The sequence below is a fragment of the Phoca vitulina genome, unplaced genomic scaffold (genome assembly GCF_004348235.1).
Source record: "Phoca vitulina isolate PV1807 unplaced genomic scaffold, GSC_HSeal_1.0 scaffold12, whole genome shotgun sequence".
NCBI classification, from domain to species: Eukaryota; Metazoa; Chordata; class Mammalia; order Carnivora; family Phocidae; genus Phoca; species Phoca vitulina.
This window is the reverse complement of record NW_022589715.1, coordinates 22554622-22581857: the sequence shown is the minus strand read 5'-3', so window position 1 is coordinate 22581857 and position 27236 is coordinate 22554622. Positions and strand designations below refer to the sequence as shown.

Below are 27236 nucleotides of genomic sequence, written 5' to 3'. Positions count from 1 at the left end.
CAAAGAGTGGGGGATGAAAGAGGAGAAAGCAAAGACTACCTGCAAGGTTATAAATTGGAGTACTAAGTGCTTGAAAGAGGAGCCTGGAGGGGTTGGGATGGGGGAGATAGCGCATTATTTTCAGGCTCTGTGTTTGTTATGTCTGTAGGATTTCCAAGTGGATATATCCATAGGTAGTCTTTGCCCCTCGCCCTCAAAGGCCTACTCATCCTTGAACACTCAGTTCAGATGTCACTTCTGTGAAATCTTCCTGATTTGCTCAAGCAAAACCTAAATCTTCTGAGCATTTATTTCACATTATTATATAGCAAACATAAATCATTTTGCATTGCAATTATCTGTTTGCAGTTATTTGTTAAATGCTTGCTAAAATAATACTTTTGAGAAATTTGGTGTGTGTACCCATTATACACATATTTTTCCTATTATTTCAGATAACGGGCATTTGAGCTTTTGGAGCCGACTGAGCAAACCCGACACGGGAAGACCTGGAGCCACACCTCCAGCCTGATTCCGAAGTAGAACTCCCACCTTTACCTAGGTCTAACTCCTCCTGTACCTGGGTTGGGCATCTCCGCTCCTTAGCTCCGCCCCCACCCAACTTCGATTGGCTGGAAGAGGAAATCGGCTCGACCATTAGTCCTTTCTTGAAGGGGCGGAGCCAGGTTGCGTTCTCGTCTGGCCGACGCAGGCCGAACCGGACCGAGGAGACCCGAGTGGGGCCGAGGCCCGCGGCCCCGCGGCTCTGAGCGCAGGTGGCAGGGCGCGCCCCACCCAGCGGCCAGGCGGAGCTAAAGATGCTGACTTCTGCCACGCTGCCCCTCCTGGGCTTCCAGCCGCCTCCGGCCTTGCCCTTCCCGCTGCTGCTGCTGGCGGTGCTGAGCGGCCCGGTATCCGGCCGCGTCCCCCGCTCGGTGCCCAGGACCTCGCTTCCTATCTCCGGTAAGGCGTGGGCGCCCTCGCCTTCAGCCCTTCGCAAGGCGCCCAGGCCCCTCCTGCAGGTGCCCGCACCCACCTACCCTCCCTACGGACCCGGGCAGGCGCTCTGGGGCCCCTCGGCGCAGCGCATCGCGTCCCGCGCCGCCCACGCCCCGTCAGGACCAGGGCGGGACCCCCACGCGGTGCTGCTCCACCGCATCGTTCTCCCGCCTCGCGCTTCGGCTCCCAAGACACGGCCAGGCGGCCCCCGCGGCCCCTTACTCGCACAACCGCGGGAGGGTTAAGCCCCTCACCGTGCAGACGCGGACACTGAGGCCCAGGGAGGGGATGGGGGTTTCCTGAGGTCGTCCATTTCGGAGTTCTCTCTCCCTTATTGTCTTCCCAAACATACACCTGTGTCCCTCACGCCAGCTTGACACCCGTTCTTCTTCCAAACTCATTGGCCTTTCATTCTCCTCCAGCCACCCATCCTTCTCCAGCTCAGCATTTCCATCTGCCCACTTCTCAAATTCATTCCCTTATCATCATTTATATCTCCCTGCAAGCTTTTTGCCCTTCTGGTAGCCCTCCTCTCCCTAACTCACTTCCCAGGCCTCTCCCAGCTCAGATACAACTCCCATTCTCTGATCCCTCTTAACTCCTCAGCATTGCCTGTTCTCTCTACACGTTCCCTACATTGAGTGTTGAGAAACCGTTGACTGAGTTGATTTAAAATTCTGTTTAAATGATTTCTAAAATCTTCAGAAGGAAAAAAAAAAAAAAAAGGGAGGAAGGAGATTTGGTCCTTTCAAAAGACGTGGAAGAAGCCAGGAGATGCCACAAGGTTAAAAATGGTCATTGGAGTGATTCACACTTCAGTGCTGTCTCCTGAGGTGGGCATGAGCATGGCCACTGACCTTGTTTTCTTCTCAGTGGACAATGAGTGTTAGCACCTTGTACAGAGAGAACCAGTGAAGCTGAGAGGACAACCTGTTGGCAAAACCTCACAAGTGGGTAATAGTAATATAGAGTCTAAATTTCAGACTAGTGACATATAGGGTTGCTACGAATCCAGAAGACAAAGTTGTGGTCAGAGACTGGGGTTTGTTTGTGTTGGGGCAATAGCCACAAAATAGAATTGAGGTTGCCTGCCTGGGTTGATAACCAGAAATTCAGAGAAGTCTAGATAGCAAGGTGAAACAGAGCGGGGAATGAAGGGAGGTTGGGTATTCCAGGGCTTATAATGAACATGAGAGAATAGGCAGGTACAGCATAGACATGAGTTTGTGGGAGGATGGGGTGGGTGGGGCCCCATACATCAGCACAACTGGGAATGAATGGCTTGGAGCCATTCTGCCTGTCTTGAGGGTGGCTGAGCAGATGAAGCAGGTAGACCAGAGCTGTGTTGATGCAGGGATAGGGGCCCCAGAGTGAGCTAAGAACGTAAATTCATGCTAACTTATTTGTCATAATATTTATTTTTTTTTAAAGATTTTATTTATTAGAGAGAGAGAGAGAAACAGCATGAAAGGGGAGAGGGTCAGAGGGAGAAGCAGGCTCCCCGATGAGCTGAGAGCCTGATGTGGGACTCGATCCCAGGACTCTGGGATCATGAACTGAGCCAAAGGCAGTCGCTTAACCAACTGAGCCACCCAGGCGCCCTGTCATAATCTTTAAATAGAGTTTTGAATGATGGTATGAAGTTTAGGTTTGGCCCATATGGAGCACATGCCTAAGAAAAAAAGAAAGGAGCCATTTTGAAACATGTAGTACATGTCAGTTGCTTCCACATATGTTATCTCATTTAATTCTGTCAACAAGCCTGGTTGTTGGTGTTTACAGATGAGGAAAGTGATGCTCAGGGCAAGTAACTTACTCAAGATCATAGAGCTGGTAAGTGAAAGAGCCACATTTTAACTCGGGCTGATCCGTTTCCAAAGCACATACTCTTGCCAACTCTTTGGGTGGAAATGGGGTGGGGTTGGGGAGGACAAGAGCGGTGGGAGAGACAGGGGATAGTCTCCTAAAGTGTTGGTGAAGAGAGTGAATTGTTCCCCTTCTAAGTAAGAAGTTACTAATAAGTAGTGATTAAAAAAAAAAGAAATTTAGAGAGGAAACTACTTGTACCTTCTATACATAATTTTCAAATTATGTATCACATTGCTATGAATAAAAATTACAGACTTAATATTTATGCTGTTATTTTAATAAAATGTTCTATTTTTATAGAAGAAGCATACTTGACTGCATTGTGTGCTAAATATTCTGGCCTCATCAGTTCTCTCTCTTTGGCGAGGTTAGATGGTTGGCCTGTCAAAGCTCTGTTTTTCACTCTCATGGCTGCTAAATAAATAGTAGTTGGAAGAAAACAGAAATTGAGCCCTTGGGCTTTGCCCTTGTGGACCCAACCCTTATGAAGCAATGGCTGATATCACTCTCTCCTCTCACCCTCTCTTCCTGCCAGAGGCTGACTCCTATCTCACGCGGTTCACTGCCCTGCAGACATACAATTACTCTGTCCTCCTTGTGGATCCTGCTTCCCATACACTTTATGTTGGCGCCCGGGACACCATCTTCGCTTTATCCCTGCCCTTCTCAGGGGAGAGACCCCGCAGGGTGAGAGATGGAAGTGGGGAGGACTCCAGAGCATGTGATTAGATACATAGTTTTATGGGATTGGTGGTGGTGGGGGGTGTTCATAATAACCAAATATGTAACAGGGTGGGGGTGGGAGGGGGAGTGTTGGTGAAAACAAACATAGAAAAAATATTCATTATCTTTGCTAAGGGTGATGGGGTGGTGGTCATGGTGACTGGGGAGGCTATGAGGGATGTTCATGATAGGGAGGAGGCCACAGTGACCAGGTTTCAGGTCACAGTGGGCAGAGGAATCATTAGAATAACATTTCTTTAGGGCAGTAGCTTTTAAACTTTTTTGACCACCCTTAGTAAGAAATATTTGATACATTTTGACCTAGGACAGGAAGTGTGTATTGGAAGAACCCTTTCTTGAAACAGTATCTACTCTCATATGTGTGATACATTCTGATATATCCTATTTCATTAAAAATAAAAGCAATTGATTTCATTACTCATTAATGGGTGGAGACATCCAGTTTGAAAAAGAATGCTCTGATTGGTGGTGGTGGTGGTTGGGGTGGGGGTGGGGGGCTCTGCAGCTCTCAAATTAATGAAGGTCGTGGAACTGTTTTAACTACCCTGACTTGGGAGGAATTTGGGGACGATCTGGGAGAAACAATTATTCCTCCTTTCTCAGATTGACTGGATGGTACCTGAGGCCCACAGACAGAACTGTAGGAAGAAAGGCAAGAAGGAGGTAGGTGTGAATCTTGTCCCTATCCTGAGTGTCAGTTGAGACCTAGTTCCAGCCCTGACTCTGTGTCTGTCCCCTGCAGTCTCCCATCCTAGTGGGCCCAGGCAGGGACTCTAACACCATGTCATTACCTATCATCTCTGATCCCAGAGCTGCGTCTAACTGTCCTGACACTACTCTACCTTTCCTTGTACCTGCTGCTTCTGATTCTCTCTAACCATCTCTGACCCCCAGGACGAATGTCACAATTTTGTCCAGATTCTCGCCATTGCCAATGCCTCTCACCTCCTCACTTGTGGCACCTTCGCTTTTGATCCGAAGTGCGGGGTTATTGTGAGTGATGGGTGGGAGGATGGGAAGGGTCTTCTGTGAGTGACCATGATGGGGGGCATGCTTAAGGCCACACTTGTGCATGATACACATTGGGGATGAGGGATGTCCTCACAGGGTGGAGCCTTTGTCTGCCACAGAAGGGGGGGTAGGAAAGGGAGGGGGAGGGAGGTTGTGTGTAGAAGGTGAGGTATACAGAGTGTAAAGAGAGAAGAGGGACGGTGAAGGGAGTTAGAGACGCTAGCTAGACCTGGGAGAGGATAAATCCAGGAAAGACTTTAGAGGCCAGTAATTCCTGTTTCCTTTGCTCTGTGTATGCTTTGTCTAGGCAGCCTAGGTCCATTTCTTAATCAGCACAATCCATGCCTGCTTCTTCCCACAGCATGTGACTGTCTCTCACCCCCTTCTCCCACCTCCACCGCCAACTTCATTCTGTGTGAGCTGTGACCCTCTGCTCTCACGGCTTCTGAGGTCACTGCCCACTAATATAGTACTTGGATCTTGCCTTCAAAGTGGGCACTCTGTCAGTCACCTTTTCTTCCAGGTCTTGTTCATTGCTGCTGGAGCCCTGGGCATCTCCACCCTCACACTCAGGCAGGCTTGGGACATGTATACTCCTGATCATCTCTAGGCCAGTCATGGCTTCTGGAGTTAATGGGACTGGTGGCATCTCAGGAAGGTCTTAATGTTTTTGAACTCTCAGCTTTTCCCATCAGTTATCCAATAGTCAGTCACTGGTCCTCTGCCAGCACACACTTGTGACAAGAATCTAGGATGAGTCAGAAGCCTCCCATGTTCTTTGTATTCAGTGGCTTCCTTTTCTGCTCCAAGGAGCAATAGGAGGAGTGCAATGACTCCCTTTCCTGGCCCTGATTCTTAACCACAGATTTTGACTTGACCCTTCTGCAAACTGGAGTACTGCTTGCCACCCGGATCTCATCAGTGTGTATGTCCAAAGCCCTCCTTGTTGAAGATGATGCTCATATCTCTGGCTTTGAATGCTATAATTGTATATGCTTTGTTGTCCTAGTCAGTCCCTCTGGACTGTCCCTGAGATTAGTTGGTTTTTTGTTGAGTCTTTTTCATAATGTGGATGAAAGACTTTCCATCAGGGTGTGGATAGCTTCCTTTTCTTGGGAAGGTTTCAGGGTGGTATTGAAAATCTCTATAACCCATCAGGTGATGTTGAAGGTTTGGTTTCCTTACAGTTCTCACAAAGCTCGGAAAGTAGTGGTAGAACTACCATTGCCATATAGGTCTTTTTCCAGTCTGCACACACTTGGGGAACCCATGGGTATGAATACCGGTGCCATGGCTTATAGACAACATGATCACTTCAAGTTAGTCTCCTAGACCCTTCTATTCTTCCTTGGCTCTGTGAGGGGACCCTAATGGTTGTTATATTCTACAGACACAAAATGTTCTGTGCATCCTGTCAGGATTGGACTCCTATCAATTCCTGAGAAAAATCAGCAACCAGAGTGAAGCGAGGGGTCTGCCTTTTTACTCCCGTGACTTTTAGCTCCTTCTCTGAACTCTCCTATCTAGCAGGTGTACGAAATGAAGAACCATCCTTTGGTCAAGGCTTGTTTGTAGGAGAATATAGGGCACACCCCCCTGCCCCCAAAATCAGCTGTGTTAACGCTTCAGGCCATATACTAAGATTGCCCTCTAGACTTCTTCAGTGCTCTCAAGCCTTTGCTGTTTGATCCTGCTACCTAGCAACTCCTGTCTGTTTAAGCAAATTCTTGCCTTATCCTTAGTGCTGAACCTCTCATGTCCCAGACTGATGACTTGGAGACCATGTATAACTATTACGTGAGAGCTTTGACTAGCTGATGCAGACACAGCAACTCACTCAGAGTTGATTGCTCAGAGAAACAAAGGTTCCTACAAAAGGCAGTTCAAGCACTGGACCCACCAGCTCTGACAATGTGCAGTGCTGCCATTCAGTGATAGCTCATTGGACGTTGGAGGAAAATATTTTAGTTTGCTTTGTTGAGGGAGTCTTAGCAGTTAACAGAGAAAAATGCTAGACTTAACAATAACAATGACAAGACTTCCCATTCAGTTGAAGATGTACTCTGTCCCAGGCGTGGGTACTAGGGACTTTACATTCGAGATTGAGTTTAGTTCTTAGCTCCCCACTGTGATATTTAGGTATTATTTATATCCATTTTACAAGCAAGGGAATGGAAGTTCCAGAAAGTTAGGTACCATGTCCAATATTATGTAGTTGGCAGAGGCAGAGCAAAGATTTAAATCCAGCTGTGTCTGGTTCTGCCCCACAACCCTGATCTTCTAGTCCAGCCTGCAGCCCAGAAGACCTTATCTGGTTTCAGTGTCTTGTGAGATTTGTCCTGTTTCATGTGACAGGGACCATCTTTCTTTTTTTCCCCCCTAACCACCTGGGGAAGGTCCTTTGTCTATCTTGTACTCTTCTTGGCCAAAGCCAAAGGATGGATTCCAACCCTACAGCTCAGTGAGAGCCTTCCTGCCTAGCTCTCTGTCTTTCAGCTGGAGGGACTTGCCTTCACCACAACTGATGATACAATGAGGAATCTCAACATTCAGACAGAGACTGTAGTGGAGTAGTCTTACCCCCTTCAGACCCTAATTAAATGTCATTTCGACAAAACAGTAATCATAACCTATCTAATTAATAGGAGCCTCACTTGCTCAAAAATTATAAACCTACATAATACAGTGATGCCATTTGGGGAAACTGGATGAAGACTCGTTTTGCATACTGAGTTTTAAGGGGTTGATAGGCCATCTCTGTGAGGAAGTCCAGCAGCCAAGTCCAAACACAGACCAGAGATTGGAAGGCATCAGACTTTCAGAGAATTTGGGGAATAATTTGCATAGGAAGTCTAACTGGAAATGTAAGAATGAGTGTGGTCATTGAAGTATATATGACAAGGACTAAGGATAGATCCTTACACAGTTAGGGGCTAGAAAGGAAAATAGAAGCAACCAAAGGAGATAGAGAAGCAATAATTAGGTAGGGGGAGGATGGTAGACTTTCAAGAGAATCAAGACAGAATATTTGAAGGAGGGAGTGAATAAAAAATATCAGATGCCCCATAAAGATTAGGAGGTTGAACACTGAGAAAAGGAGTCCTTGATGAAACGTTGAGGGAGTAGTCTTAGGCACAGGGATGGGAAAGCATGATTTGTTTTCTGGGAATAACAAGCATCCAGGTCTGGTTGGAAGAAAGTGTTCATTTTGAGCAGTATTAGAAAGGAAATAATTTGGGCTAACAGGTTTGTATTCTAGGCAATAGTGAGCCATTTTGTCACTCCCTTGCTCAAAAATTTATCAAGGCAGTGACTGATATTGTAGGAATATTAATCTGCAGAGCAAATTGGGGGCGAGGTTAGGCAGTGTGGAGAGGAGGAGGTTACTGCTGTAGTTCAGGTGAGAGGTAGGAAGAGCCACCACAACATGTATTAACCTTTGTTCAAAGTTCCCAGACATCTTGGTCATCTCTCACTGAACTGTCATCCATCTCTTTTTTCAGGCTAGGCTGCTCCCACTTCCACATAGGTGAGATGCTTGTGCCCCTGTAGGGTCCCTCATTCCAGAAGACTCTCTTAACCCAGTGTTCCCTTTTTGGGGACCTCAGATCACATCTTAACAGGCCTTGTTCAAGGCTCTCTTGGTGAAACAAGACCTTATTTCCTGACTATAGTTAATAGATGAGTGGTCAGAATGGACCCATAGTATACTTATACTCAGGGGATATATATCTATGTGGCTACTGCAACCACCATCAGTGTAATTAGGCTCCAGCAACACCATATGCCCCCCCTAGTGAACTAGAGGTATTGTGTCTGGCTCTTCATACCATAACTTTGATTCCTAACCAGCCACAGTTAATTTCCCTGCCAGTCTCCGGTTGAAGTCATCCCCGGTTTCCATTTTTAGATGTTATTTTGACGGCTGTCTTAGTGCTGGATGCTCAGGTAAGGTAACTTCTGGCTGGCCCTGGTGGACTCCTACAACTCTCGCCTCCTGTCCAGGTCAGTCCTGCTGTGGTCCCTGAATGAAGAAGGCAGTTACTTGCCAAATCCTCAAATTCTGACCTGAGTTTCAGATCTTTGCTAACTTTGCAGATTCTCTACCCCCTTTCTATGTATCCTTGACTCTGGTCCTGTCCTTCGTCCTTGGAGTAAGAGTAGGGGGAGGACGGCCCCTCTTTCTAAGCCCGTGAGCTTCAGATGATCTTATATCAGCCTGCACTCTTTTTTACCCTTCCTCAGGACGCCTCCTCTCTTCCCTTCGTCCTCCTTGTCCTGTCATATAGTCCCCAGCCAGTTGCAAACCCTAGCATTTCAGAGGAAAGATCTGCCTCTCGGCCTCTTAGTGTCTTCTAGGGCCATCCGCAGGTTTCCTTCAGCAGGGCATGTGGGTGTTGATACTAGGGGAATGGAGGAAAGAGGAATAAACTGATGAAAAGGGGGATGGCAGAGATGGGAAATGCCGGAATAGGTGGGGGAATCAGGAACAGCAGACTGGGAGTTATGGGGATGGTAGCGGATGAATGGGAGATGAATGGAAATTGGGCATTTCCTTCATCTGACCATCTTTGTAATTCTCACCAGGAGCCTCTTCATGACCCTAAACCAATTGCCCCCTTCTGGTCTGTAGGATGTGTCCAGTTTCCAGCAGGTTGAAAGACTTGAGAATGGCCGGGGGAAATGTCCTTTTGAGCCAGCTCAGCGGTCAGCAGCTGTAATGGCTGGTGAGTGGGGAGAGCCCAGAACCTGTGGCTCCTTGCTGTAATTGCCTCCTTCCCCACCCCTGCTGTTGGAATTTTTGTGTCCTTTCTTTCCTTTCCTTGCAATGCCTATTATTCCCATGTCTCTTTCTAGCCCTTCCTGTTCTTCCCACAGTGCCTGTGTCCTCCTGCTTTTCCCCAGATTCTTCCCCGGGGTTTTCTCTAGAGTATGCGTCCTCTGCACCTCTAGCGTGAGTGTTTACTCTGTTAACCTCATTTTCTTTTCTCATGATGTTCCCTCCCACCCCGCCCCCGTTTATAGGAGGAATCTACTACAGAGCATATTGTAACACATTTGGAAAAAGTATGGAGAAGAACATAAGAAATCTTGTAGAATAGTGCTGTCCAAAGGCACTTTGTGGGACAATAGAAATGTTCTATGTCTCTGCTGTCTGAAATGATAGCCACTACTTACACGTGGCTCTTGAGCCCTTGGACCACATGACTAGTTTGACTGGCGGAAGGAGTTTGAGTGTCTAGTGTCTACCATCTTTGCACAGTTCTAGAATATCAGAAAACCACTGCCAATATTGTGGGATATTTCTTTCTAGCTTTTTAAGTAAATGTGTTGTGGGCACTTGCATCTGCACTCATACATATAAATTTTGCTGGCCGGTCCTTTGTTGCTCAGAGGAATCAGTAATCAGTAATGACTGTTAAATAAATTCCTGCTCTTACTTCCTTTGACCAAGCTGTATATAGTTCAAGTGTGCAATGGTTCAATCACAGTTGATGCCTAAATCTTTTTTGGAGAATGACTGCATAATCCTTCAGCAGCCACAAAGTGAATTATTTGTGTGGCACGGAGCCTGTCTTTTAGGTCCACCCTTCAAATTCAGAGAGTCCAGCCATTTTCTCACAATAGTATAAAATGAGCAGGTTAATAGAAATTTTATGAGGGTGTGTATATTGTAAAACTTTTAAATGTCATGCCACATGGATTTAATTTTGAATTTTGTCATGTAACTTTTTATCATAGGCATTTCTATACAATTTAAAAATTTTAAAAAAGATTGTATTAGAGAGAGAGAGCAGGAGCAGAGGGAGGGGTAGAGGGAGAGAGAGAGAGAGAAGCACACTCCCCTTGCTGAACAGGGAGCCCGATACGGGGCTCGATCCCAGGACCGCGGGATCATGACCTGAGCCGAAGGCAGATGCTTAACTGACTGAGCCACCCAGGCACCCCCAATTTAGAATTTTTTTGTGAAGAAAATTTTTAATAATATGATGCTACCCATCCTGTGAGCATACCATAATTTAATTAAGCAGTCTCAAGTTATTTATATAAGTTTATTTGATTTCCAGGTTTATTTAATTTACCTCAAAGTTTTTGCTAGTACCCGTAACACTGTAATGAACACTTTTGTGTGTACGTTTTTATCCTCGTTTTAGATTGTCTCAAGATTCCTGGAAATGGATTACTATATCAAAGGGTGTGAACATTTTATGGCTCATTATTTGTTGCTAATTGAGTTTTTAGAAAGAGTGGTACCAGTTTACACCCTAAATCAGCAGGAATGAAAGTGTTTTCCTTTTTTCTCACATAAATTTCACTAGAATAGTATTGTTATCATTTTGAAAAATCTTTGCTAGTTTGAGGCTAAAAAATAGCACCTTGTTTTAATTTGTATTTCTTTGAATATTAGGTAGTTAAACATTTTTCGTATTTTCGTACTTATTTTTGTTTCTTCTTCGGTAAATCCTCTGCTCATATTCTTGGGCCAGTTACCAGGTGGGATATGTGTTCCAATCTATATCTTTTCCTTTGTGGTTATGTATGTCTTTAAGCTAAATCCTTCTTCAGTTAGAGAGCAGATAAAAATTTTTCTTCTTATAAGTTTTTCCCCCAAACGTTTAACTCTTTGATCTGTTTGGAACTTACTTTGAATGAATGGCATGAGATGGAGATGTAAATTTGTTTTTCCCAATTAGCTAATCAGTAGACTCAGCAGCATTCATCGTACTGCTTTTTCTTTCTTTACTGACTTTTGCTGTTCATTGTTGTAAAATTAATTTTTACCCATTCTTTTGGACTACATTTTATGAAAAACAAAAATTGGGACACAAGATCTAACAGTGAAATTTTTTTTCTTACTCACGGCTTTATAGGAAAAGTCTTAAAAGCTAGCTATACAAATTAAATCACTCTTAGTCATACAGTTAATGACTTCCCTTTTCTGAAAAGTAATAAAATAACAGAGTTTTTGAAAATGAACATGGGGCGCCTGGGTGGCTCAGTCGTTGAGTGTCTGCCTTCGGCTCAGATTATGATCCCAGGGTCCTGGGATCGAGCCCCACATCGGGCTCCCTGCTCAGCCGGGAGCCTGCGTCTCCCTCTCCCACTCCCCTTGCTTGTGTTCCCTCTCTCGCTGTCTCTCTCTCTGTCAAATAAGTAAATAAAATCTTAAAAAAAAAAAAAAATGAACATAAACTAGAAATCTAGTAAATACAAGATTTGTCATTTTTATCATTCATCTGCAATTGAAATTGATGAAACCTTGTTTATAGTCATACATGTTTGCATAAAACAGTTTAGTCTATAGTTTTCTTGGCTTTTTATCAAACATCTTTGGCAAAACTCTGAACCAGTCATTGGATCATTAAGAAAGATTTATCAGTTTTAGCAGCTGTTTCTTGATTCTACATAATTTTTTATCAACAAAATGACTTCTTAATTACAACAATCTAAGGTTAATTGATTACTTTGACTTTCTTTGTTTCAAGTAATAATATTTATACTCAACCTTCTGCATGTAATCTCTCTGTGTTCCAGTCAGCAAGTGAATTCACTTGCTGTGAATTCGTGTGGTTTAAGAACACAAATTTCATAAATAAGATCATTGTATGACAAAGAACATTTTCAAAAAGGAAAGACATTTTTCAAAAGGATTTCAAGTTTCTTTTTTTTCCAGATAATGAAATTCAAGTTGCATTTCATCTGATAATTGATGGAAATGATCAGAAGTCACTTTCTAACTATTTAGAATGGCTGGCTTCTCCATGTCTCTTTCTGTCTTCGATCCAAATCACAGTCAATACCAATATTATACATTTTCCTCTGAAGTTCGTACTTTATAGGGCTATAATTTAAATTTCTTTAAACTTGACGTATGTGCCAGTATTCAGTTGGAGCTTTCAATGTTGATCTATTATGCCCTGCTGCCCCTTTGTTTTGAAAATAGCAGCATAGAAAATTGGGGCACCTGGGTGGCTCAGTAGTTAAGCGTCTGCCTTCGGCTTAGGTCATGATCCCAGGGTCCTGGGATTGAGCCCCGCATCAGGCTTCCTGCTCCACGGGAAGCCTGCCTCTCCCTCTCCCACTCCCCCTGCTTGTGTTCCCTCCCTCTCTCGCTGTCTCTCTCTCTGTCAAATAAATAAATAAAATATTTAAAAAAAAAAAAAAGAAAGAAAATAGCAGTATAGAAAATAGTGACAACATTATGTAAGAACTAGAACTTAAATTCCCAGTTAGGATCTGTAAAAATGTCCTTGAGAATTATAGAGCTATTTTGAAATAAAAAGAAGAGCTTTTAGTAATGAAAATATTATTAGAATGTAATAGCAGGAGCATTTCTTATTTTAAATTATAAAAATTACAGTGTGCATTGTGGGTAATTGAGAAAATATAGAAACATATAATGAAGGAAGTGAAAAGCTAATTGTAATTCAGTCATCACCAGGTAGCCACTATTACTATTTTCGACTATTTTCGTCTACTGTGTTTGTGTGCATATTTGTAATACATTGGAATTATCGTACATATTTCACTTAATATTGTATGCTGAACATTTTCTCATAGAATTAATTATTCAAAACATGATTTTTAGTGATTGCATACTCTTCCATCACTTGAATTAGCACAGTCTATTCCCATATAATTATACATTCAAAATGTAAAATAAATTATTGCTTTTATAAATAATGCAGAAGAAATCCTTTCGCATAAATGTTTATGTAAATCCCTTACATGAATCTAATTAATCGCATATGAGTCAATCCAGAGAGTAGAATTGCTGGGCCAAAGGGTGTAAAGGTTTTTTTTTTTTTTTTTAAGATTTTGTTTATTTACTTGACAGAGACACAGCGAGAGAGGGAACACAAGCAGGGGGAATGGGAGAGGGAGAAACAGGCTTCCTGTGGAGCAAGGAGCCCGATGCGGGGCTCGATCCCAGGACCCTGGGATCATGACCTGAGCCGAAGGCAGACGCCTAATGACTGAGCCACCCAGGCGCCACCAGTGTAAAGGTTTTTATGGTACTTAGTGGATTTGGCCAAATTGCCCTCCAGTTAGTCCCGCCAGCATTGACAAAAGGACCTCTCTCATTGCACCCTTGTCAGTCCCAAGTAATATAGTTAATAAACATACAGTGATTCCTCCAGAGCCCAATTTTATATATTTTTGCTTGCATCTCCATTAGTGAGGTTGAAAAACTTTCCATGTGTTTATTGGTACTTGCATTTATTTAGGAAAAAGCCTCAGAAATCTTGTCTTCAAATATGACATTTATTTTTACTGCACTTAGATAAAATTAACAGAATTTTCTCAGTGTCTCTTTTTGCACTGTTCCAATTTGGAAAAATGCAGATATTTTGACAATAATGTTCACATTAGCCTAAGAACACTGGCAATTCCTTCTGTCTCCTTTGGAGGGTCTTTGTCTCCCACTCATCCTTTCAAGGTTGGGGTTCCTTGGACCCCCTCTCAAGGTCCTGTTCTCTTCTCATTCTATGTGGTTGTGGTCTCAACCAGCCTCACAGATTTGTTTCTACTGCATTCTGATGCCTCCCAGACATTATCTGGGGCTACAGACCACATATCCAGCTGCCTTCCAGACATCTCCACATAGATATCCCACAGAAATCTCAATATTAGCATGTCGCAAACCAAGCTCATCATCCTCACTCACCTCCCCCAACCCTGCTCCACCACCAGTGTCCCCTCCTCTGGGTGCACAGTGCTGTTACTCTCCCAAGTAACCCAGTTGGAGACAGCAGTCAGTCATCTTTGGTTCTCCCTACCAACATCCTATAACAAATAGGGCTTTTATCGAGAAGAGCAGAAGGAGGGAGTATTTGTTCTTTCTCTTAGGGAATCTATCCTGTGTTTTATCTTCTCTGTTTGATCTCATTGCATCTTGCGATTACTGCATCTGACAAGAGGCACTGCAAATGTCCCAGATGTACTGGGTGCTGCTGGCATTTTGGGGTCAAACCTATCTCTTAAATTCAGGAATGTTTGCCCCAAGACTAGCATTCACACACTGAAACAAGACAGTTGGAAATCCTAAGTGATCAACAGAGGAAATGGTAGAATAAACACTGCATCTCCCGCTATCTAATTATGTCCTCATCATAGGCTGTTATATATAAAAAAAAAAGTATCTAGCTGGCCTAATCTTTAAATAAGGAAATGGAGAATATTAGGCTAGGAGGTATCTATCCTGCAAAGCTCTGACTGTGTGAAGAAAAGGGAATGGAGGAAGGAAGGCCAGGGCATGTTTAAAATCCTTTTTTTTTTTTAAAGCTAATGAATGATTATTCCTATTGTAAATCTTCTTTAGAAGTGACCGTTTTGATACCAGAGTGAAAAATTGGAACCCCAGGGTAGAGTGAAATACTACCGTGGAGTATGCAAGGCTGTCAGCGTTGGGTTGCTGACACGTCTGGGAAGACTACATCACAAGCTTTACACTTGGGCGACGAGAGATCTATTGCCACACAGAATTGTGATTTTTCTTTGGTTGTGATTCTTCATCTTTTGTGGCTTTCAGTCTTTTTTTTTTTCCTCGATATTTCCAAAATGAAAAATACCTTAATTTGGGGGGGGGTTATTAAAGCTTTTAAAAGATGGTAACTACAACAAACATTCAGTGAGTACAAAAAAGTAGAAAGGAGAAAATGAAAATCATTGTAATTCCATTAATCAGAAATGTGTCATTAACACTGTAGAGTTGTAGCTCCTTCCAATCTTTCCTATGTCTGCAGACATATACGTGTTTTTTTTTAAATAGGGTTATATTATACCTGGTGTGTTTTTTCTAACCAGTTTGCTCACTGAATTCAGCACTGTGGGCATCATTCTCTTTTGCACATCATCTTTTGCCAATAGCAAATGTGTGTTTTAATGTTTACTGAATTGATTCATTCAGTACTGACTTGCCGACGATTGCACACACAGGCGTATTTCATTATGTGAGCAATGCAACATAATATTTGAAATTGATGCTGTCCTGGAGAATCTAGGACATGTGGTGAACCTGTGTCCTCCTGTCCTCGTGACTGTGATGCTGCTGTTCCTTCTTGGGGTGCGTGCGTGTGTGTGCACGCGCGTGTGTGTATTGCAAGCCCCTTGGTACTCCTGGAATACCTGGAACCCTGCTACTTCCCCCCTCCTGTGTCTGACCCCTCCTGCTGTCCCTTAGTGTCAGTGACCTTCTGCTCTTTCACTCCGAGTGAGTGTACTTTTCAGCAATTCTAGGCTCCGGAGTTGCTGTCTGCCCCCATTGATCCCTTAGAAACTTTTGGGACCTTTTACCTCCATCCACTGCTGGGTCCTTACAAAATATTTATTTGTTGCTCCCCCCTCCCGCCACCAAGTCATGCTCCCAAATATTCCTAACTGTCTCCTCCACAGATCTCTCTCCATTCTCAGGGTGTCCATTGACACAGCTTCTGCCGAGTTTTGGTTTTAGAGTGTTTTGTGTACAATACTCGTAGGGAGATTTTTCATTGTAACTCTGGCTTCTGTATCAACTTTTCCCCCTGCCTTGGAAGTACAGAGGGTTGGCTCATTTGCTGCTCCATGTGCTATCAGACTATGCCCTGCCCTTAACCTGGTTTTCTCCTTCCTGAAGTACTCTGGGAGGGAATGGGGTGACATTTTATAGCCCACCCTCCCCCTACCTTCTGGCAACAACTCAAGCCTGTGGTCCCTGAGGTTTCATAAGGAACCTCAACTCACATGCATTGAATGGCAGCCATGTGCCAGGCCCTACGTGGGTTCTGTGTTTGTATCGCATTTAACCCTCAGCACTGCTCCGAGTGGAGGGTGGTATTATCTCCATTCTATGTTTGAGGTACCTGAAGCTAATTTGCCCAGATCATACTACTTATAAGTATTTAGGGTCCAAAGCCAGGCCTTCCGAGCTCCAGAACACTTGGATTCTTTTCACAGTCTCCAGGGGTAGAATAGTCTCCCCTCCCCACTCCACAAGAGCATTTCTAACCCTCTGCTGCTGCCCTCAGAGGCTTTCTGACCCTTTTTTGCTTTGTATGAAGTATTTTTTAAAATAGTGGTTATTTTTCCAGTATCTGAGACAGGCAACTTTGCTCAAGCATCTGTGACCCCACGATGATTGTGCTTCCCCCGAAGTGGCTCTACTCTACTGCTTCCTTCAAGGTGCCTGAGTCCCCGTGGCTCCTGCTGGGCCCCCCTGCACCGCCTCCCAGCACACCAGTCTCTCTTGCTTCTCTAGCCTCTCTGACTTGATTTTTCTAGTTGTCTTCAGTAGCCTCTCCCCTTAAATGGTGGTATTCCCAGGGACCTTTTTCTCACTTCCTCTTTCTCCCTGGCTATCACATTCATGGCGTGGCTTAAGCCTGACTCCCAAGTTGCCTGACTGGCCCTGTTGCCTGGGCCCTTCTGTCTGATTGCCTTCCATTGTCTCCAACCAGATGTCCTGAAGGGACTTCAACCTTAGCACATTCCACATCTGACGTCCCAGCTACCTCCTTTATGGGCCTTCTCCTATCATTTCCTGGCTTTGCTCACAGTATCACCCTCTGTTGTCACCCATCTTACAAGCTAGAGACCTTAAAGACATTATTTTATTCCATTCTTTCACATCTCATATTCAGTTAATTTTCAAATCTTGTTTTTGTTTCTGCCTCAGAAATATCCCCCAATCCAGTCCATTTATTTTTCCTCCCTCCCTCCCTTCCTTTTCTTTTCTTTTCTTTTTCCCCCAGCCCTTTTATTCCCTCTGCTGCTACCTAAGTTCTGACCTCCACTCTTGCCTGGATTGTGTGAATGGCCTTATAACTAGCATTATCTTCTTAAAACCCCAAACTGATCATGTCACTGTCTTCCTCAAGAAGATCTGCAGATCTTACCTGTAGGATAAAGTCCACACTCCGTGGCACGGCAGAGCAGACTCTTCACAGTTGGGTGCCCACCTTTTCACCTCCAGCTCCGTCTCTGCTCACTAGCCCAGCAGTCCCCTGTGCCAGAGCTGCGGCCACAGGGAGTGCCCCATGTCCCCGAACATGGCTCCTCTCTTCCCCACCTGCTCGTCTTCCTCTCTGAAGCCCGCCCCCTGGCAAATTGCTCCTTCCTCTGACCTGGCTCAGCTGTCACCTCTTGGATGCTGTTCCCCCCGGTTGTATGTGGGTGGGTTCTCCTCTGTGCTCCCCCACACATCTGCTAGTCCATGTCTCCTGGTATCTGAGCACACGTTTGTCTTCCAGACTCGAATGGGGGCTCTTGGAGGCAGTGATGTGCTTAGCACGTGGCACAGTAGCTTGGATGTAGTAGGTGGTGAAGGAATGCCGCTCTGTTCTTTCCAGAGTTCCTGGGATACTCAGAATTCCTCCGGGGGGCTCATGACCTTCTACTACCCCTGAGTAATTTTCTCCGAGGTGTGTCTGAGCCCTTGTCTGTGTTACGGGGTGGCTGTGGTTGTCAGATTCCTCCCACAGAGCCGTACCTCCCCTTCCTGCTGGGTGTCTGGGACTTCTCTCTTCTCCAGTCCCCACCATCCCTAGAGCACCTCTGCCCCCGTGCTGTACCAGGAGGGAGACTCTGCCTCCTCATTGCTTCCTCAAGCTGCCTATGCAGCATTCATTAATCCACCAGGCTGGTGTTCCTCCAAGTGAGGTCCTGAATCACCCACATGAGGGTCACTCTGACTGCTTGTTTGAGACTTAGTTCTTGGGCCATCCCCTAACTCTACTGGGTGAGAGTTGCTGGGCCATGGGCCCGGGAATCTGTGTTTTGATCCATTCCCCAATTGATGATGGTATACCCTAAAGCTGTGACTTGTTCCGGAGCAGTGTCCACCCCCCAGTCAGAAAGAGCACCAGTTCCCTCAGACATGGACCGGAGTGGGAGAGCAGAAGTAAGACCGGGGTATGCTGAGAAGTGAACCCCCTTCCTGGAGAGTCACAGTGTAATCAGTACAGTAGGGGATAGAGGTGGCCCTAAAACAACAATGACAAGAAACAAGCCAACAGACAAAAAAAGCCTAATTTTCACAAGGGCAGCCCTTACTCTTCCTTCCTGCACGTTAGCATGCCGGCAGTTCCCCCTGAACGTGGGTGGCCTGTTCTACCCTGGAGCCCTTTGTGTCTACGTGGATTGTGAGTGAGATGCTCCCTGTCAGGTGCTTGGCCGTGCCTGCCATGCAGTGGGCACTCAGCTCCTGTGGGTTCCTGCCCCCGCGTCATCCCCTGCTCTGCCTGCAACCCCCTTTGCTCCCCTCAGTCGTCTCTGACAGCCTGTCTCCTCCCTGTCGCCCTGCAGGGGGGGTCCTCTATGTCGCCACTGTGAGAAACTACTTGGGGACGGAGCCGATAATCTCCCGGGCTGTGGGTCGCGCCGAGGACTGGATTCGGACAGAGACCTTGCCGTCCTGGCTTAACGGTGGGGAGAGGGGGAAGGGTGCTCTGGGGGACAGAGCTGACTGAGGCCGGGTGGCCCCAGGCTGCGTCTGTGGTATCTGAGGCCACTGGTCTCCCCAGCCCCAGCCTTTGCTGCAGCCGTGGCCTTGAGCCCAGCCGAGTGGGGGGATGAAGACGGAGATGATGAGATCTACTTCTTCTTTACGGAGACTTCCCGAGCATTTGACTCATATGAGCGCATTAAGGTCCCACGGGTGGCCCGTGTGTGTGCGGTGAGACCACTGTCCCTTCTGTCTGCCTGTCCTCTTCTGCTCTGCCTGTTCTGTCTTTGCCTCTCTGGGCCTCTGTCTTTGCATCTCTCCTCTGTCTCCTTTTTCCCTCTGCCTTGACTTCTTTTCTGGGAGCTTGGGGAGTGTGGGGAAAGGGCTCTGGCCTTTCACCCCCATAATTACCCTTATGACACATTGTCCCCAGGAGGTGGACTAGTGGAGAGGTCAAAGGCGGGAACTGTTGAGAGCTAGTCCTAGGTTCAAGTCCTGGCTCCACCAGTTCCTGCCTCTGTGACTCTGGGCAGGTTCTTTAGCATCTTTTAACCTCCTCTGTGAGATGAGGATATTAATGATCTCTAGCTGTAAGGGTTGTTTTGAGGACTTAATGAGGTGACTTATGGAAAGCATGTAGGGCGGTATTTCATAAGTGCGCAATGAACTCAGTCACTGTCATTATTACTGTGACCCCATCCAGCCCCAGATCTCCTTATCCCCTGCAGTATTCTGTATCTCCATCCTTGCATTTCTGTGCATCTGTCTTCCCGTCTGTCTGTGTCTGCCCTGAAGACAGGAGGAAACCTATATTGGTGTCCTCATGCCTCCCACAATGTTGTTGTTCTAAAGAGAACTTCCATTGTGCTTGTCACCCCAGGGGGACCTTGGGGGCCGGAAGACCCTCCAGCACAGATGGACGACATTTCTGAAGGCTGACCTGCTATGTCCAGGGCCTGAGCATGGCCGGGCCTCCAGCGTCCTGCAGGACGTGGCTATTCTCCGACCTGAGCATGGATCGGAGACCCCCATCTTTTACGGCATCTTTTCCTCCCAGTGGTGAGGGGGGTCTGGTGTGGGGGAGAGTTACAGGGTGGGAGATACATGGGGGACGGGTGCAGCATCAGGGCTGTCTGCTCCAGAGGGGGTGGGCTCTCCCTGGAGCAGGCTGCATGGCTCCCTTTGCATTTCTCATGGGTCCTCTCATTTGACGGGGATGAGTTGCTGTTCCCTAGTTCCCTCCAAATATCTGGCTCCAACCTGTGACTCTTACAGGGAGGGGGCGGCCATCTCTGCTGTCTGTGCCTTCCGACCACAGGACATTCGGACAGTGCTGAGTGGTCCCTTCAGAGAGCTGAAACATGACTGCAACAGGGGACTGCCTGTCATGGACAACGATGTACCCCAGCCCAGGCCTGGAGAGGTGAGGGGGTGAATTTCCTCACTTCACGCCTGCATGGCCGCAGGAGAGAAAGGGCCCAACTAAGCATCACGGACACTTCCTGGCCCCTGGGAAACTGTCACCCATCCTGTGTTTCCTCTAGTGCATCACCAACAACATGAAGCTCCAGCAGTTTGGCTCATCACTCTCCCTGCCTGATCGTGTGCTCACCTTCATCCGGGACCACCCCCTTATGGACAGGCCAGTGTTTCCAACCGATGACCATCCCCTGCTCGTCACTACAGACACAGCCTATCTCAGAGTTGTGGCCCACAGGGTGACCAGCCTTTCAGGGAAAGAGTATGATGTGCTCTACCTGGGGACAGGTATGTTCAGTAGTCCAGCGAGTTGCCCATCCAGTGCACACATGCTCCTGTCACAGAGCGGGTCCCCTACGTACAGGTGTCAGAGTCCCCAGGCAGATACAGTTCTGTCATTATGTCTTACCACTTGTCTGCTTCCTAGAGGATGGACACCTCCACCGAGCAGTGCGGACTGGAGCCCAGCTCAGCGTCCTGGAGGATCTGGCCTTATTCCCGGGGCCACAGCCAGTTGAGAGTATGAAATTGTATCAAGTGAGTTATAGATTTGGGGGAATCTGGTGGGGATACATCTGAGTCCAGAGCTAGTTTGTTACCCCGAGGCCTGGGAGATCCAGCGTATTCTTCTTCCCTCACTCTCTTTCTGTAGAGCTGGCTCCTGGTGGGCTCCCGTACCGAGGTGACACAAGTGAGCACAACCAACTGTGGCCGTCTCCAGAGCTGCTCAGAGTGCATTCTGGCCCAAGACCCTGTCTGTGCCTGGAGCTTCCGGCTGGATGCATGTGTGGCCCATGCTGGGGAGCATGGCGGGTGAGTGTCGCTGCGCCGGTCGGTCTCTTGCCTGCTGTCTCAGGGCACCGGCCCATCCACATGTTTGTGTCCGTTTCTCATCTGTTGGGGTACCTGGCTCCTCAGTCGGTAGAACGTGTGACTCTTGATCTCAGGGTCATGAGTTCAGGCCCCATGTTGGGTGTGGAGCCTACTTTATTTTATTTTATTTTATTTTATTTATTTTACTTTAATTTTATTTTAGAGAGCGTGAGTGGGGGGCGAGGGGTGGGGGAGGGGCAGAGGGAGGGGGAGAGAGAGAATCCCAAGCAGGCTCCACACTCAGTGCAGGGCTGATACGGGGGTGGATCTCACAGCCCTGAGACGATGACCTGAGCCGAAATCAAGTTGGACACTTAACCGATTGAGCCACCCAGGCGCCCCCATGTGGAGCTACTTTAAAAAAAAAATGTCTCTCATCTGTTAATGCTGCCCTACCTGTGTGTGCGTGTGTTCTGTCTGTGTCACTGTGTGTCCGTCTGTCAGTGCATACTGACTCGTGTGTCTGTCCATCTGGTGCTGCCTCATCAATGTCCTTGCCTCTCTGCTGGACCTGCTCTGACCGTGTGACTGACCTCCAGGTTGCCCACACTTCTCAGTTTTCATTTTACAAGAGCTCTCAGAAGTGTTTGCAGCGTTGACTGCTCCCTGCTAACTTGAGATACTGGAGCCTCTTGCCTTCTCTGACTCTGCATTCTCCTGGATTTCCTCCTTCCCCCACCAGTCTGTCTCCCTTACTGACTCCTTTTCCATCCCACTTCTGAATGTTGGTATTCCTCAAGGTTCGTTCAGTCCTTCTCTTTACACTTCCACACACTCTCCAAGTGATCTCACTCCCATTATCTTCAACACCAGCTGAGTGCCGCTGACCACCACTGATGTGTCTTTAGTTGAACTGTGGGATTCCCTATCTCACCGCCTACCTGATATTCCCTTCACAAGCAACTCAAGCTGAGCAAGTCTTAGCGTGCACCATTGTTTCCTCTTTCCTTCACATGCTCTTCCTGTGGTTTTCATCATTGCAAAAAAGGGACCTCCATCCAAGCCAGAATTGCCTGTGCTGTCTTGCAGTTAGTACTGACTCTAGCTCCATCTGTCATAACCTCAGTCCACAGCCACTTCCCCCCTTCTCTGCTGCTCTCACCCTAGTCCAAGCCATCATCGCTTCTTGACCAGATTACTCTGGCAACCTCTTAATTGGTTTCCTTTTGACCACTGGGGGATCCGACCATCTCTTTTCCCCTCAGCGGCTAGCTTAAAATTATATATCACATTGAAGCAGATCCCTGACATCATATTCATCTGAAATATTTCAATATGTATCTCTACCAGGTAAGGACTCTCCCTCTCTCTTTTTTCTTTTTAAATTTTTAAAAAGATTTTATTTATTATTTGAGAGAGAGAACACGAGAGGAGGGAAGGACAGAAGGACAATCAGACTCCCCACTGAGTGTAGAGCCCTCCACGGGGCTCAATCCCAGGACCCTGGGATCATGACCTGAGCTGAAGTCAGATGCTTAACCGACTGAGCCACCCAGGTGCCCCCCCCATAAGGACTTGGTTAAAAAACATTTTATTATAAGGAATTTCAAACATTCAAAAGTAGAATAATACAATGAATTCCTATCATCTCTTGCTCAGCTTCACAACTATCAACTCCTGACCAATCTTGCTTCACCAACATCCTCACTCACTCCCAGTTATTTTATAGCAGATCTCAAACATCTTATCACTTTATCCATAAATCTTGCAGTATATACCTTTAACACAGATGGAATTAAAAATAAGACAAAACCATATTATCATTATTATACCATAAACTTAATATCATGAGACATCCAATCAGTGTTCCAGTTATCTCAATTGGGTATACTTCAAGATAGTTGCTTAAGTTAGGATCCAAATAATGTCCATCGATTGAAATTGATTGGTGTTTCTTAAGTCTTTTAAGTTTTAGGTGAGATTCCCTTTAATGAAACATTTTTAATCGATTGCTTGGAAAATATTTTTTTCAAACTGACTTTGAGATTTCCTATTTTGAAGCCCAGTTAATTTATAATATATTTGTACATATTACTGAACCATAAGGTTACCAATATTTTAGAAGTAAAAGTATTTGTTTTGGGAATCAGTTTTTCATTAAGAATGTTGATCTGGTAGTTTCTCTTGGGAGAACTTTTAAATGTCTAAGACAAGGCAAGTGCTTTATTGTTTTAATACCCATTAAAATAAGAATATCATTGTTTTTGGGTATCCTGTGTACTTGAGCCTTTTAAGATATATGTATGTGTGGGGTGTGGGGTATGTGTATATGCTAGTATATTTCTTGGTAATACAAGAAATTACCAAGTTGGTACTTCTTTTTTTTTTTAAAGATTTATTTATTTGAGAGTGAGAGTGAGAGAGCATGCGCACATGAGTGGGGTGAGGGGCAAAGGGAGAGGAAGAAGGAGAGAAGCAGACTCCCTGCTAAGTGCAGAGCCTGAGGCGAGGTGGGTGGGGCTCCATCCCAGGAGTCTGAGATCATGACCTGAGCCAATATCAAGAGTCAGATGCACAACCGACTGAGCCACCCAGGTGCCCCACCATGTTGGTACTTCTATGCACTCTATCCTCCACACCTCAATTCATATGAGCGAGAAAAACAGACTCTGGAGTTCCTGTGGCTATAGCTGCTCAAATGGCCTTCGCATGTTCCCCACTCTCAGCCAGACTAAGTGACCTTGGTTTTACCCAGGAGACTGTAATGTATTCATACCAGTCTTGGAGCTCATTTCAGGGGCCTTAATTCATGTGCAAGGAATTCACACTCTATAAATAGAGTCTATCTTTGGTTGAGACTTTTGTGTGTTCAGATCAGTGGAGATAGCTTGGGGGAGGTCTCCCTCTGGGGAGTGGTGACAGGGACTTTAGGGTGAACAGCCTGTCCTGCTGTCCCTGTGTCAGGCACAGTCCATGCATATCCTGGAAGAAGCAGGATTGTGTTGTTTGAAACAGATCCATTTGAGGCTAATAGACATCAATAGGTGTTGGAGAGAGAAAGTTCCTACATAGAGGTGAGCTGCTTTTATGAAACAAAAAGTCATCTCCCTCACAGAATTTTGATTCACTTTTATAGAAAAGAAGTTTTCTCTCTTAATAGAAAACAAGTTAACTGTAGTTTTTATGTCCCCCCCCCCCCCCGAGAAATCTTGTGGTTGTGGATACCCAGATACATTTCGTGGAACATTCATATGCGTTTTTTTTAAAGCATCCTCCAAACACCTTTCCAACAGACTTACTGCTAATTTAATTCTCTGTGGTCTGCTGGAAATATGTGTAGAATTTGACATGGCAAGTGTCATGAGGAGCAAAAGGGGTATTGGGGGAAATTTTATTGATGAAGAGAATGTTGACTGATAGTTTCAGGAGTATTTATGAAATGGGAGCTGTGATCCCATTACATTACTAAATGTTCTTTGGTGCCGAGCAAAGTAGAAGGGGATGTTGACACTGGATTTACCAAGTATTCTCTTCTCTACAGGCTGGTCCAAGACATAGAGTCAGCAGATGTCTCTTCTTTGTGTCCCAAAGAGCCTGGAGGTCTGTATGGTTTAGGGGAATGTGGGTGGAGTGGGTGAAAGGGGCTAGAAAGCTGTCTGTTTGGGACCCACTTTAAAAATTGGAAGGTATGGCAGCCAGTGACCCGTGGTCTTACTGTCTTTGGGAATCTCCATTTTATCTCTGTCCCCATGGCTCCTTCTTGTGTCTGATATCATGCTACATGCATTACATCCCAGCTGGTAGCATTACCACCTTTCATGTCTTTGCTCTCTCTCTGCAGAACGCCCAGTAGTGTTTGAAGTTCCCGTGGCTACAGCGGCACATGTGGTCTTGCCGTGTTCCCCAAGTTCAGCATGGGCGTCCTGTGTGTGGCACCAGCCCAGTGGAGTGACTGCACTTACCCCTCGGCGGGATGGGCTAGAGGTGGTGGTAACCCCAGGCGCCATGGGTGCTTATGCCTGCGAATGTCAGGAGGGGGGGGCGGCCCGTGTGGTAGCTGCTTACAGCTTGGTGTGGGGCAGCCAGCGGGCCCCCCCAAGTCAGGCCCACACAGTGGGGGCTGGACTGGCCGGCTTTCTCCTGGGGGTTCTTGCAGCATCCCTGACTCTCCTTCTGATCGGTCGGCGTCAGCAGCAACGGCGACAGAGGGAACTTCTGGCTAGAGACAAGGTGGGCTTGGACCTAGGGGCCCCACCATCTGGGACCACGAGCTACAGCCAGGACCCTCCCTCACCTTCTCCTGAAGATGAACGGCTGCCCCTGGCCCTGGCCAAGAGGGGCAGTGGCTTTGGTGGCTTCCCTCCACCCTTCCTGCTTGATCCTTGCCCGAGCCCAGCCCACATTCGGCTTACTGGGGCTCCTCTAGCCACATGTGATGAAACGTCCATCTAGGGCAAGTGACCACTAGTGCACGGGTGACCGTTGGAGGGGGATGACCATCGAGATGCTGGGGGTACTGGGCCTGGAAGACGGTCATGGGCTCTGAGTTCTCTTTGGTCTTTGCGTCTGCCCTCTTGGGGCCTGGCTGGGCTCAGGGCCAAGCCTGTGCTTGATTTCCTGATTCCCACGAGAGACCAGAGCTGCTGTCTCCAGTGAATCAGGACTTTTCCCACCTCTGCCCTCTGAACCGCTGTGACCCCTTCAGCCTTGGCCTCCTCTCTTCGGGGATGGGGTACAGGACATAGCTCTGACTTTGGCTTCTGGTGGGCCCTGGCTGGAAGGAAGAGCACTAGAGGTGGTGGGGGCTAGTGTGCATTAAGTCCTTCTGTTCATTCTCTGAGTTTATCGGATTCTCTGTGGGGAGTGCATGATCCCCGTGTTGCAACATGAAATCTCTGCCCTGAGATGTCCCCCAACCCAGTTAGTTGCCCTTCTTCCATGAAAGAGTGTGTGTCAATATGCAGGTGTTTGTGGGAGGCCTGGCCACACATGCATGCATGACTGGGCCAGTGCTCTGGTGTACCCCTGGGGGGTCAGACCTGGTGCTCGGGTGTACCCCTGGGGGGTCAGACGGGGGAAGATGGGAATGAGGCATTGCCTGCAGAACTTCAGACCCTGTAGCCAGTGAAGGAATGGTTTTCCTTTCTAAAAGGAAACAAACCACCACCCCGTCCCCATCACCTCCCACAACCCTTCTCTTGAGTAGAGGAAAAACCCCCAAAGTGACCTTTTGGGTGGGAGGGACAGCGGGACACATGACCCCATCATTTTCTTTGTTTTTGCCTCCTGGCTGCCACCACTGCCACACACAGCTGTTCTTTCTCTGGCTGGAGTATAGGCTGGACCCCCCTTCTTCGGCTCCCGTTAAAAAAACTTCACAACATTCTAAGTATTAAGGGACAACAAAAGGGGAACAGTCATAGGAAATACAAGTTGCATAAAAATAGGTTTGTATCAGTGACTTTACTCAGGTTGACACCCTTGCCCTAAGTCAGAAGTTCTCCACCTGGGGTCCGTGGACTCCCTGAAATCGTATGCAAAATGTTGTCTGTACATGTGTGTCTGTATTTTTATGGGGGGTGGGGTGGGTGGGTATGGCTTTCATCAGCTTCTCAAGGCCTTAACAAAGCTAAAGGACCATGCCTCGAGGTCGCCACCCAGTGGTCAAGCTGAGGGAGTGCCACTCACGGCAGTTCTTCCTGCCCCACCATCCGTTCCCTGTGGTCAGCCCCTGGACTCACAGCCGCTGGATGCCCTCTTGTTTCTCCGGTTTCTGGAAGCTGGGCTCTGCGTGTATTTGAAGATACTATCAATTCCTACCAAACATAAAGACCTCTTCCTGCTTCACAGCTCCCAGATACTCTAGGCGTCTCCTGCTCAGTTCTGGTCTTGGCCTGTGTATGTGCCTCGTTCATCCCTG

The 27236-nt window shown here is 46.6% G+C and overlaps 1 protein-coding gene across 5 annotated transcripts; it reads left to right on the top strand.

Moving 5' to 3' along the window:
- The first annotated feature begins 666 nt into the window (after positions 1–666).
- On the top strand, positions 667–27236 carry SEMA4F (ssemaphorin 4F). Of its 5 annotated transcripts, XM_032410607.1 has the most exons (15): positions 667–942; positions 3383–3534; positions 4195–4254; positions 4486–4584; positions 9236–9329; positions 17931–18002; positions 18886–19005; positions 19104–19255; positions 19905–20083; positions 20300–20447; positions 20569–20791; positions 20931–21040; positions 21156–21316; positions 24858–24916; positions 25158–27236. In XM_032410607.1, the coding sequence occupies exons 1-15, from the start codon at positions 798–800 to the stop codon at positions 25766–25768; spliced, it is 2385 nt and encodes a 794-aa protein (XP_032266498.1). In that variant the 5' UTR covers positions 667–797; the 3' UTR covers positions 25769–27236. The 5 variants fall into 5 exon arrangements, with proteins under 5 accessions (XP_032266498.1, XP_032266500.1, XP_032266499.1 ...); XM_032410609.1 differs by lacking the exon at positions 4486–4584; XM_032410608.1 differs by lacking the exon at positions 17931–18002.